Source organism: Eleutherodactylus coqui, chromosome 5 (genome assembly GCF_035609145.1).
Source record: "Eleutherodactylus coqui strain aEleCoq1 chromosome 5, aEleCoq1.hap1, whole genome shotgun sequence".
Classification (NCBI taxonomy): Eukaryota; Metazoa; Chordata; class Amphibia; order Anura; family Eleutherodactylidae; genus Eleutherodactylus; species Eleutherodactylus coqui.
This window is the reverse complement of record NC_089841.1, coordinates 244893354-244905512: the sequence shown is the minus strand read 5'-3', so window position 1 is coordinate 244905512 and position 12159 is coordinate 244893354. Positions and strand designations below refer to the sequence as shown.

Sequence of the window (12159 nt, the reverse complement as noted above, 5' to 3'; positions counted from 1 at the left end):
GCCCTCATGCCACGCCACCCTCATGTCCATTTATAAGGGCGTCTGCCACAGGAAAAGCAGGCACACACTGCAGAGGGTTGGCACGGCTAGGCAGCGACCCTCTTGAAAAGGGGCGGGACGATAGCCCACAATGCTGTACAGAAGCAATGAGAAATCCAATCCTGTGCCACCTCCATCTGGAGCTGCACACGTGGGCATAGCAATGGGGAACCTATGTGCCACACACTATTCATTCTGTCAAGGTGTCTGCACGCCCCAGTCAGACCGTGGTTTTTTATAAATAGTCACAGGCAGGTACGACTCCGCAATGGGAATTCCGTGTGCACCCACAGCATGGGTGGCTCCCTGGAACCCACCCGCTGTACATAAATGTATCCCATTGCAGTGCCCATCACAGCTGAGGTAGTAATGTCGTGTGTAATGCAGGTGGGCTTCGGCCAACACTGCATGCCCCAGTCAGACTGGGGTTCTTTACAAGTGGACACATGTAGGTTACACTCCGTGTGCACCTACAGCATGGGTGGCTCCCTGGAACCCACCGGCGGTACACAAAAATATCCCATTGCATTGCCCAACACAGCTGAGGTAGTAATGTCGTGCGTAATACAGGTGGGCTTCGGCCCACACTGCATGCCCCAGTCTGACTGGGGTTCTTTAGAAGTGGACACAGATGCATTTACAACTCCCTGTGGACCGACAGCATGGGTGGGTGCCAGGAAGCCACCGGCGGTACATAGAAATATCCCATTGCATTGCCCAACACAGCTGAGGTAGTAATGTCGTGCTTAATGCAGGTGGGCTAAAAATTTATTTGATTACACTGTAGGCGAGGGCCCACAAAAATTGCTGTATCAACAGTACTAATGTACACCCCAAAAATTGGCCATGGCCAACCAAGAGGGCAGGTGAAACCCATTAATCGCTTTGGTTAATGTGGCTTAAGTGGTAACTAGGCCTGGAGGCAGCCCAGTGTAACGAAAAATTGGTTCAAGTTACAGTTCCAACGCTTTTAAGCGCATTGAAACTTTTAAAAATTGTTTAGAAAAATTATTTGAGTGAGCCTTGTGGCCCTAAGAAAAATTGCCCGTTCAGCGTGATTACGTGAGGTTTCAGGAGGAGTAGCAGGAGGAGGAGGAGGAGGAATATTAGACACAGATTGATGAAGCAGAAATGTCCCCGTTTTGGATGGTGAGAGAGAACGTAGCTTCCATCCGCGGGTGCAGCCTACGTATTGCTTACGTATCGCTGCTGTCCGCTGGTGGAGAAGAGAAGTCTGGGGAAATCCAGGCTTTGTTCATCTTGATGAGTGTTAGCCTGTCGGCACTGTCGGTTGACAGGCGGGTACGCTTATCTGTGATGATTCCCCCAGCCGCACTAAACACCCTCTCCGACAAGACGCTAGCTGCAGGACAAGCAAGCACCTCCAGGGCATACAGCGCTAGTTCAGGCCATGTGTCCAGCTTCGACACCCAGTAGTTGTAGGTGGCAGAGGCGTCACGGAGGATGGTCGTGTGATCGGCTACGTACTCCCTCACCATCCTTTTACAGTGCTCCCGCCGACTCAGCCGTGACTGGGGAGCGGTGACACAGTCTTGCTGGGGAGCCATAAAGCTGTCAAGGGCCTTAAAGAGTGTTCGCCTGCCTGTGCTGTACATCCTGCCTGATCTCCGCGCCTCCCCTGCTACCTGGCCCTCGGAACTGCGCCTTCGGCCACTAGCGCTTTCGTATGGGAATTTTACCATCAGTTTGTCCGCCAGGGTCCTGTGGTATAGCAACACTCTCGAACCCCTTTCCTTTTCGGGTATGAGAGTGGAAAGGTTCTCCTTATACCGTGGGTCGAGCAGTGTGTACACCCAGTAATCCGTAGTGGCCAGAATGCGTGTAACACGAGGGTCACGAGAAAGGCATCCTAACATGAAGTCAGCCATGTGTGCCAGGGTACCTGTACGCAACACATGGCTGTCCTCACTAGGAAGATCACTTTCAGGATCCTCCTCCTCCTCCTCCTCCTCAGGCCATACACGCTGAAAGGATGACAGCCTAGCAGCATGTCTACCCTCACCAGTGGGCCAAGCTGTGTCTTCCCCCTCCTCCTCATCTTCCTCCTCCTCCTCCTCCTCCTCCTCCTCACCGCGCTGAGATATAGACAGGAGGGTGCTCTGACTATCCAGCGACATACTGTCTTCCCCCGGCTCTGTTTCCGAGTGCAAAGCGTCTGCCTTTATGCTTTGCAGGGAACTTCTCAAGAGGCATAGCAGAGGAATGGTGACGCTAATGATTGCAGCATCGCCACTCACCACCTGGATAGACTCCTCAAAGTTTCCAAGGACCTGGCAGATGTCTGCCAACCAGGCCCACTCTTCTGAAAATAATTGAGGAGGCTGACTCCCACTGCGCCGCCCAAGTTGGAGTTGGTATTCCACTATAGCTCTACGCTGCTCATAGAGCCTGGCCAACATGTGGAGCGTAGAGTTCCACCGTGTGGGCACGTCGCACAGCAGTCGGTGCACTGGCAGATTAAACCGATGTTGCAGGGTGCGCAGGGTGACAGCATCCGTGTGGGACTTGCGGAAATGTGCGCAGAGCCGGCGCACCTTTCCGAGCAGGTCTGACAAGCGAGGGTAGCTTTTCAGAAAGCGCTGAACCACCAAATTAAAGACGTGGGCCAGGCATGGCACGTGCGTGAGGCTGCCGAGCTGCAGAGCCGCCACCAGGTTACGGCCGTTGTCACACACGACCATGCCCGGTTGGAGGCTCAGCGGCGCAAGCCAGCGGTCGGTCTGCTCTGTCAGACCCTGCAGCAGTTCGTGGGCCGTGTGCCTCTTATCTCCTAAGCTGAGTAGTTTCAGCACGGCCTGCTGATGCTTGCCCACCGCTGTGCTGCCACGCCGCGCGACACCGACTGCTGGCGACGTGCTGCTGCTGACACATCTTGATTGCGAGACAGAGGTTGCGGAGGAGGAGGAGGAGGAGGGTGGTTTAGTGGAGGATGCATACACCGCCGCAGATACCACCACCGAGCTGGGGCCCGCAATTCTGGGGGTGGGTAGGACGTGAGCGGTCCCAGGCTCTGACTCTGTCCCAGCCTCCACTAAATTCACCCAATATGCCGTCAGGGAGATATAGTGGCCTTGCCCGCCTGTGCTTGTCCACGTGTCCCTTGTTAAGTGGACCTTGGCAGTAACCGCGTTGGTGAGGGCGCGTTCAATTTTGCGGGAGACGTGGTCGTGCAGGGCTGGGACGGCACATCGGGAAAAGTAGTGGCGACTGGGATCTGAGTAGCGCGGGGCCGCCGCCGCCATCATACTTTTGAAGGACTCCGTTTCCACAACCCTATACGGCAGCATCTCCAGGCTGATAAATTTTGCTATGTGCACGTTTAACGCTTGAGCGTGCGGGTGCGTGGCGGCGTACTTGCGCTTGCGCTCAAACACTTGCGCTAGCGACGGCTGGGCAGTGCGCTGAGAGACATTGGTGGATGGGGCCGAGGACAGCGGAGGTGAGGGTGTGGGTGCAGGCCAGGAGACGGTAGTGCCTGTGTCCTCAGAGCGGGGTTGGATCTCAGTGGCAGGTTGGGGCACAGGGGGAGAGGCAGCGGTGCAAACCGGAGGCGGTGAACGGCCTTCGTCCCACCTTGTGGGGTGCTTGGCCATCATATGTCTGCGCATGCTGGTGGTGGTGAGGCTGCTGGTGGTGGCTCCCCGGCTGATCTTGGCGCGACAAAGGTTGCACACCACTGTTCGTCGGTCGTCTGCACTCTCAGTGAAAAACTGCCAGACCTTTGAGCACCTCGGCCTCTGCAGGGTGGCATGGTGCGAGGGGGCGCTTTGGGAAACAGTTGGTGGATTATTCGGTCTGGCCCTGCCTCTACCCCTGGCCACCGCACTGCCTCTTGCAACCTGCCCTGCTGCTGCCCTTGCCTCCCCCTCTGAAGACCTGTCCTCAGTAGGCGTAGCAAACCAGGTGGGGTCAGTCACCTCATCGTCCTGCTGCTCTTCCTCAGAATCCTCTGTGCGCTGCTCCCTCGGACTTACTGCCCTTACTACTACCTCACTGCAAGACAACTGTGTCTGATCGTCATCGTCCTCCTCACCCACAGAAAGTTGTTGAGACAGTTGGCGGAAGTCCCCAGCCTCTTCCCCCGGACCCCGGGAACTTTCGAATGGTTGGGCATCAGTGACGATAAACTCCTCTGGTGGGAGAGGAACCGCTGCTGCCCAATCTAAGCAGGGGCCCGAGAACAGTTCCTGGGAGTGTTCCCGCTCCTGAGCAGGTGTCATTGTAGTGGAGTGAGGAGGCTGGGAGGAAGGAGGAGCAGCAGACAGAGGATTCGGATTTGCAGCAGTGGATGGCGCAGAACTGCGGGTTGACGATAGGTTGCTCGAAGCACTTTCTGCCATGGACAGGACCTGCTCACACTGCTCATTTTCTAATAACCGTCTCCCGCGTGGACCCATTAATTGGGCGATGAATGTGGGGACGCCAGAAACGTGCCTCTCTCCTAATCGCGCAGCAGTCGGCTGCGACACACCTGGATCAGGAGCTCGGCCTGTGCCCACACCCTGACTTGGCCCTCCGCGTCCTCGGCCGCGTCCACGTCCTCTAGGCCTACCCCTACCCTTCAGCATGCTGTATTACCAGTGATTTGATTTCACAGGCAGGAAATAAATTGGCGCAAGACTGCAGGCCAAATATAATTTTTTCCCTTTTTTGAAAACGAAAGGCCCCACTGCCTCTAGTGAATGAATAATCTAAGTTTAATAACTGTGCTGTGGCCCTGCTAATGTGTCACAGAACGTGAGGGTAGCAGAGTTATTATAACTCTGGCAGAGCAGGTATTTTTTTCCCAATTAAGGAAAGCAAATGGCGAAGCCAGCAGTAAACCGTAGCTGGGTGCGTCTGATTTTTAAACGTTGCACACGCAGCCGACACGTACACACAGCCCTTAGCCTGGGTTCACACAGGGCGGATTTGTTGCTTATTTCCCGCGGTTGGCCGTTGCATATCCGCATTGCGGCCATTCCGTCGCGGTTGCAGTGCAATGCAGTGCGAATGTGTTTGGCCAAAATCCCGTTCTCACAGGGCGTAAAATTTTCCGCAGAGCCGCAGTGCGGATATGCAACTGCGTCGCGGTTTTGAAATATGCAGCATGTCCAATCTTTTGACGGTTCCGCAGCGTTTTTTTTTACATAGGGCCCCATGAACGCAGCTACAACCGCAATGAAAACCGCTATTGCTTGTTTTGCAGCGGTTTTCATTGCGGTTCCGCAGCAGATTGTTCGCATGAAAAAGAGGGGCAATAAAGTTTGTTCCCAGGAAGTGGTTCAGCGGCCATTTTAGCTGCTTGGCGCCATTTCAGCCAGGACTTGATGGAGACTGGAAGCAGGGAGCAGGAGCTCTGCCGGCAGAACCCCCCCCCCCACAGCGGCACCAGAGCCCCCCACAGCGGCACCACAAGAGCCCTCCACAGTGGCACCTGAGCCCTCCACAGCGGGCGTGACCAGAGGCCTCCACAGCCGGACCAGGGCCCTCCACAGCGGCACCAGAGCCCTCCACAGCGGGCCCAGAGCCCTCCACAGCGGGCGGCACCAGAGCCTTCCACGGCGGGCCCAGACCCCCCCACAGCGGCACCAGAGCCCCCCACAGCGGCACAAGAGCCCTCCACAGCGGGCGTGACCAGAGGCCTCCACAGCCGGACCAGGGCCCTCCACAGCAGCACCAGAGCCCTCCACAGCGGGCCCAGAGCCCTCCACAGCGGGCCCAGACCCCCCCACAGCGGCACCAGAGCCCCCCACAGCGGCACAAGAGCCCTCCACAGCGGGCGTGACCAGAGGCCTCCACAGCCGGACCAGGGCCCTCCACAGCGGCACCAGAGCCCTCCACAGCGGGCCCAGAGCCCTCCACAGCGGGCGGCACCACAGCCCTCCACAGCGGGCCCAGAGCCCTCCACAGCGGGCGGCACATCGGATAACGAAGGTAATGCACTACTTCGCCTATCATTGCTCTTTTGCGTCCTTTCTCTTTTGCATTGCAATGCATTTTTCCCGCCTTTTTCCTCCCTTGCTTTGCTGCACAATTTATGGCCTTTTCATCTTTTGCATTGCAATGCATTTTTCCCGCCTTTTTCCTCCCTTGCTTTGCTGCACAATTTATGGCCTTTTCATCTTTTGCATTGCAATGCATTTTTCCCGCCTTTTTCCTCCCTTGCTTTGCTGCACAATTTATGGCCTTTTCATCTTTTGCATTGCAATGCATTTTTCCCACCTATTTCCTCCCTTGCTTTGCTGCACAATTTATGGCCTTTTCATCTTTTGCATTGCAATGCATTTTTCCCGCCTTTTTCCTCCCTTGCTTTGCTGCACAATTTATGGCCTTTTCATCTTTTGCATTGCAATGCATTTTTCCCGCCTTTTTCCTCCCTTGCTTCTTTCCCCTTCGGCATCTGACGCGAAGATGTGAGCCTCGTTGTTATTTTGTGCAAATTGAAATTCTGCGCCACTGGGCACTAATGTTGTGTATGTAATGAAATGCAACCATTCTCTGTTTACTCACAGGACGAAAAAGATTTTCGGTTGTCGCAAAGGATATATCGGGAGTATGGCGTGGTACCAGCGAATGGGTATAAACGTTGCCAGGATGATAACATTGGTGAGTGTAGTGTGCGCTGACACAACCATATCCACCCACTTGGAATGCTATTCAACTTTTTTTCTTCTTTCTCCCCCCCCCCCCCCCCTTCAGGTTGAAAGTAGGCCTGAGATATGGGACCCAGCCGAGACGGGCTACAGCGACCGAGATTTAAAGGCAGACGCCTGGCTATCGGTATGCACTGGCATGTATCCCGATTGGGACTCCGGAACTGCTGCCCTCCACAGTGAAATACGTAAGTTTACACTCCTGAAACTGCTTTGTTGTTTCTTCCTTGGATGTACTCAGAACTGTACTGCATCTAACAACACTCTTTATTGCAGGTGTCGGTGGTACTGCTTGTACCCTGTTTAATTGTCCTTTTTCATTATTTGCAGTTAAAGATGTCAAGAATCGTTGGCGGTCGGTTCGGGACCGCTACAAGAAGCATGAAAAAGATTGTGAAAAAAGTGGCATGTCGCCTTCACAAAAGAAATGTCCATACCAGGAGCAACTGCGCTTCCTCCGAACTAGTCGAGTGTTGCGCGCGTAAGTGCAAATAACTCTCCTAGCTCGGGTTCGATGTGGTGTCATTTTGAGGTTCTAGGTCTCTAATGTTACTCTTGTTTCGCCAACAGATCCAGCGGGAACATTGGGGCCGCGCCTCCCACGGACACCACCGCTTCACCTGACAAAGATGGGCCGGGACAGGAGCCGTGTGACGATGAGTCCAGAGAAGGTACCCCAGCCTTGGAGGACAGCCAGCGTAGCACGCCCGATTTGAACCCCACTTCTGTTTCTCCAGAAGTGGGGGAACAAATTGTGTCGTGTGGCAATACTACTGCCCCTGCCAGCAGAGCATGTGTTAGCAGGGTGGTGACTTCCGCGCGGCCCGCGTCGGAAGAATAGCAAGGCAGATGCCACCCAAGAGGCGCTGTCTTTATTATGCCGTTCTGAGACGGCCGACCAGTGGGACACAATGGGTACAGCCATTGCGTCCCGCCTTCGTGAACTCAGCTCAGAGCGGCAGTGGACAATTCCGCCAGTTCTGTACACAGTGCTAGAGATTTTCGGATCGCCAAGAGCCATTGCCGATAGCACTGCCATTATTGTGGCAATGAAAAATGCAGCCTTTCCTGTTCAACACTCAAACCGCATGCTGCCTGCACCCCAATCTTTCCCTGATCAACCGCCCAGGGTTTCTAGGACACCGGTATACCCCATGCACCATGGCTCTCCTGACACTGGCTACGGCGACACTGCCTCAGGCAGTTCCCCATCACAAGCGTCATTTCTATCACTCATGAATAGCCCTCTGCAACAGACATCGCAACAGTCCACCTCACGACTGTGCACGCCACCAAATGCATCTCAATGCATTATAGGAGAAAACTCTTTTACTTATACGACATTGGAGTAATCGCAAACGTTGAGTTTGGGATAACTGCAATGTCCTACAGCAAACCATCGTAAAGTACAGGTTCCGTGGTGCTGTTGCCGTGTCTGCCAATGCACGGATTATGCTGGTGTCCCAGAAATCCAACGGATGGTCATGGGAACGATTGGGGTTGCAAACATCGCTCACTCCCAGCTAAGATGTGCTCTGCGGCAAAAGAGGCAAGGCGCACTAATTCCATTACGGCAGTGGCACGCACGTAAATTTCTTTGCGTCCTGTGCTACTGTACGAGAAGGACTGCCTTTTTTTTTTTTTGTTTTCAATTTAACGCTGCCTTACTGTCCTCCAAGGTTGGGGTACATCACTTCTCTTGACTCATAGTCCTTTCTTTCCCTATATTTATTTTCATGTCTGTCTGTTTCCATGCTCGCTCTATGTTTGTAACAGGAGTTCGAGCATGGAAAAAAAAAATGGTGATGACAACAGGGCCATTCTGCGTGCCTGTTGCCATCATCATTTTCGCTTGCGGCATGACCGGCAAGTGTGGCCAGAGCTATACTGCTTGTGGATTGGCCAGTGAAGGAGAAAGTTAGTTGTATTCAAGTAGTGGTAATTGGTATGTGCGCTGAAAAAAAGTAGTCGGCTCAACTAAAAGATATGTTTATTTTGCACAAAATAAAAAACCATCATTGTCTAACCAATTCCGTTTCTTTACAATGCAGATTATATGTTTTGTGCGCCGGAAAAATTTGGAGAACAATCTTTTTTGTGAAATATTAAAACATTTTATTATGAAAACTGTTTAACACAATTTTATTGAAGTTTTTAAATTAAAGGTGGAGGAGTGTCCTTTTGTGCCTTCAATAAAATACGTATTTCTCTACGCAGTTTGGTTTCCGCTTCCTTCTGGGGCTGGGCGCCGGGGGAGGGTCACACTGCAGTTAGGGCTGCACACCACCGACACAGGAGAACTGCCATGGCACGGTGCCTTCGTGACTAAGGAAATAGTCAGTGAAGAGTTCGCGTACCTGCACTGCAGTAGCAGGCGTCCTACCTCCCCCCCAGTTGATGACCGTGTCAAAGGCAGGATCAAGTTCTTCGACATCTACCTCTGGGCGATAGTCCCGGAGGTAGTTGTGAAGAACACAACATGCCTTGACAAGGTCATCAACTGTGTTAGGGTCTACTAACAGTGTAGTCCCTAGAACTCTCCACTGACTCACCATAATCCCGAAGGCACACTCAACCACACGACGTGCCCGGCTCAGCCTATAATTAAAAATCCTTTTCCGGGCATTCAGTCCTCTCCGCGGGTATGGGCGCAACAGGTTTGGCATCAACGGGAAAGCCTCATCCGATACCATCACAAAGGGGACTGGATGTGTGGTTCCCGGGAAAGGTTGTGGGGCTGGGAGCGTGACGCCATCTCGGAGAATTTGCATCCCAATCTGTGATGTTCGCAGCACCCGAGAATCCCCAGTGCTGCCATAGGCACCGACGTCGATGCAAACAAATTTGCTATGTGCATCAGCCACGGCCATCAGGACAATTGAAAAAAATTTTTTGTAATTGAAGAATTTGGAGCCTGAGTGGGCTGGCTGAAGCACACGCACATGTTTGCCGTCGACGGCGCCTATGCAGTTAGGAAATTTGGCAACATCTTGAAAGCCTGCTGCAACACGTTGCCAAGTGTCCTCGGTAGGTGAAGGCATCACGATGGGCTGCAACTTCTGCCAGATGGCGCTGCATGTGCACCTCACAATTTCGGTGATGGTTGATTTACCAACACGAAATTGGAGATGCAGGGATGCATAGCTCTCTCCTGTGGCCAAGAAGCTGAAAAGAAGCAGAGAAGAGAAAAAACAATTAGTACACAATGAAGACTTGCATTACATCAACACTTCTATGTATGCAGTATTCAGATATTGTTCTCAACACGAAATAGATCGGAGAACGCAGAAGAATTCGTGTGAAGGAAATAAGATTTGCAATTGAAAGGTATACATGGGATGTGGGGGGGGGGGGGGGCGTGAAATTCTCACTATCCATTCCACACATGGTTCAGATTTCCATTCTCCCCATCCCAAACAAAAGGGGAGGGAGAATGAGAAAATGAAAACATGTTCCTGCTACACTCAGAAAGGTAACTTGGTCCCGTTCACTGCCGATGCACAACAAAGGTTGCCATAGTTTGCTGGTCTGGTAAGTTCAACAATGTAGCTTCTGACAATGTCAATGAAGTCAACCAGCCACAAGATGATGCTGTTCTAATGCCACGCACGGGCAAATAAAGACCCACCCGTCCCGGTGAGATCGGGGTAGCCGTGCAGGTGTCATGATGGGCGTGGTGCTAATAACAGGGGTGCTTGATAGCCCAGCTGTGAAAAAGCAGTGTGACGTAATGCTATAGCATTACATCCTACTACCGGAGCAATCAGTGCATAAAAAAAGGTACCGCGCAAAAATCACAGAACCAAAAAAAAAAAAAAGGAAAAACAAAAAAAAAAAAATAACTACAGTGACACAATAAGAAATGTAACTTACCGAAGGGTGATGAGCAGCCTTTCTTCTGCAGTGATCGCCTTCCTCATCTGCGTGTCCTGGTAGGTCAGATCCCGGCGCACCAGCTCCAGAAGGCGGTCAAAGGCCTCCAGAGGCAGGCGACAAAATGAGACGAACTTCTCAGGATGGCTGCAGAGAGAAAGAGAAAGGGAGAGCGGGCTAAAATTAATAACAATTCAGAGTGCAACATCAAACCTATTCCCATGCAACACTTCACTTACTTTTTAAGATCGTGGTAGAGGCTCGCAAAATGGCCCTTCGTCCCCCTCTCGGTTAGTAGGGGATGAACCCAGAAACGTCTCTGACGCCGGGAAGCACGATCAGTCTGAAGAAGAATAAGCACATGAATTTTTAAAGCACATTAACATGAATTAAAGCACATGAAATTAAAGCACATGACTGCAATTACACTCTAGTCCGCAGTGCATAAACAAACAACAAGGAAACTAAGCACACAATGACCACAAATCGCTCACCTTTTCAGATTGTTCTCTATCCATCATAAGCACAAATGTAATCAGTCTGCGTCGGTATGCACGGCTCAGACGGACTGTTGCTCGGTCCATGTCTGCAGAGAAAATGGCCACAAATACAAAGCTCTTCCTACCCTATGCAGAAATGGGTGGGATCGATGACCTCACAGGAAACAGTTTTTTTAAGAATCTGCACCTAGTAAAATACGCAGGCAAATCTGCAAGAAAAACCGCGCCTCTCCAAAAATAAGCGCTGCGGTTTTTTCCGCAACAAAGGGCCTGTGGATTTACCGGCGGCAGAACCGCAGATAAATACGCGGTCAAAAACGCGTCTTAATTGGGCCATTGCATGCGGATTTGCCGCAGAAACGGAAAGGTTGCGGCAAATCCGCAGCGGCAAAACCGCAAACTTTCAGCAACAAATCCGCCCTGTGTGAATCCAGCCTTAGGACGGACAGCGGCAGGACAAATAGATTTTTTTTCAGTTTTTTTCCATCAAAAGGCAGCACTGCGTATATTCTATGAACATGAGAAGTTTAATAACTGTGCTGTGGCCCTGCTAATGTGTCACAGAACGTGAGGGTAGCAGAGTTATTATAACTCTGGCAGAGCAGGTATTTTTTTCCCAATTAAGGAAAGCAAATGGCGAAGCCAGCAGTAAAACGTAGCTGGGTGCGTCTGATTTTTTAACGTTGTACACGCAGCCAACACATGTCCACACTCCACAGGACGGACAGAGGCAGGTCAAATATAATTTTTTTCACTTGTTTTACAAGCAAAAGGCCGCACTGCGTATATTCAATGAATAATAACTGTGTTGTGGCCCTGCCTACACAATTCTTTCCCTGTAGTATCAATGGAGGGTGCAATGCTCTGCAGAGGCGATTTTGAGAAAAAAAAAATATGCAGCACAGCTAACAGCAGCCTGGACAGTACTGCACATGGTTAAATATGGCCCTAGAAAGGACCGTTGAGGTTCTTGAAGGCTACACTCACTCCTAACACTCTCCCTGCCTATGCAACACTTCTGTCCCTAATGCCGGGTGCAACGCTCTGCAGAGCCGATTTTGAGAAGAAAAAAAAATTGCCACTGCTAACAG

At 51.9% G+C, this 12159-nt stretch overlaps 2 protein-coding genes across 3 annotated transcripts; one reads left to right on the top strand and one right to left on the bottom strand.

The window, feature by feature from the left end:
* The first annotated feature begins 5812 nt into the window (after positions 1-5812).
* LOC136627078 (uncharacterized) lies at positions 5813-8272 on the top strand. 2 transcript variants are annotated; one of them, XM_066602022.1, is made up of 5 exons: positions 5813-5976; positions 6555-6648; positions 6742-6883; positions 7026-7176; positions 7266-8272. In XM_066602022.1, the coding sequence occupies exons 2-5, from the start codon at positions 6598-6600 to the stop codon at positions 7534-7536; spliced, it is 615 nt and encodes a 204-aa protein (XP_066458119.1). In that variant the 5' UTR covers positions 5813-5976; positions 6555-6597; the 3' UTR covers positions 7537-8272. The 2 variants fall into 2 exon arrangements, with proteins under 2 accessions (XP_066458119.1, XP_066458118.1); XM_066602021.1 differs by lacking the exon at positions 5813-5976 and having other exon boundaries at positions 6372-6648.
* Positions 8273-8745: 473 nt separating this feature from the next.
* LOC136628479 (uncharacterized) lies at positions 8746-11299 on the bottom strand. Its single transcript, XM_066604417.1, has 4 exons — positions 11063-11299; positions 10808-10911; positions 10569-10715; positions 8746-9860 (listed from the first exon to the last, which is right to left on the bottom strand). The coding sequence occupies exons 1-4, from the start codon at positions 11150-11152 to the stop codon at positions 8966-8968; spliced, it is 1236 nt and encodes a 411-aa protein (XP_066460514.1). The 5' UTR covers positions 11153-11299; the 3' UTR covers positions 8746-8965.
* Between the last annotated feature and the right edge of the window lie 860 nt (positions 11300-12159).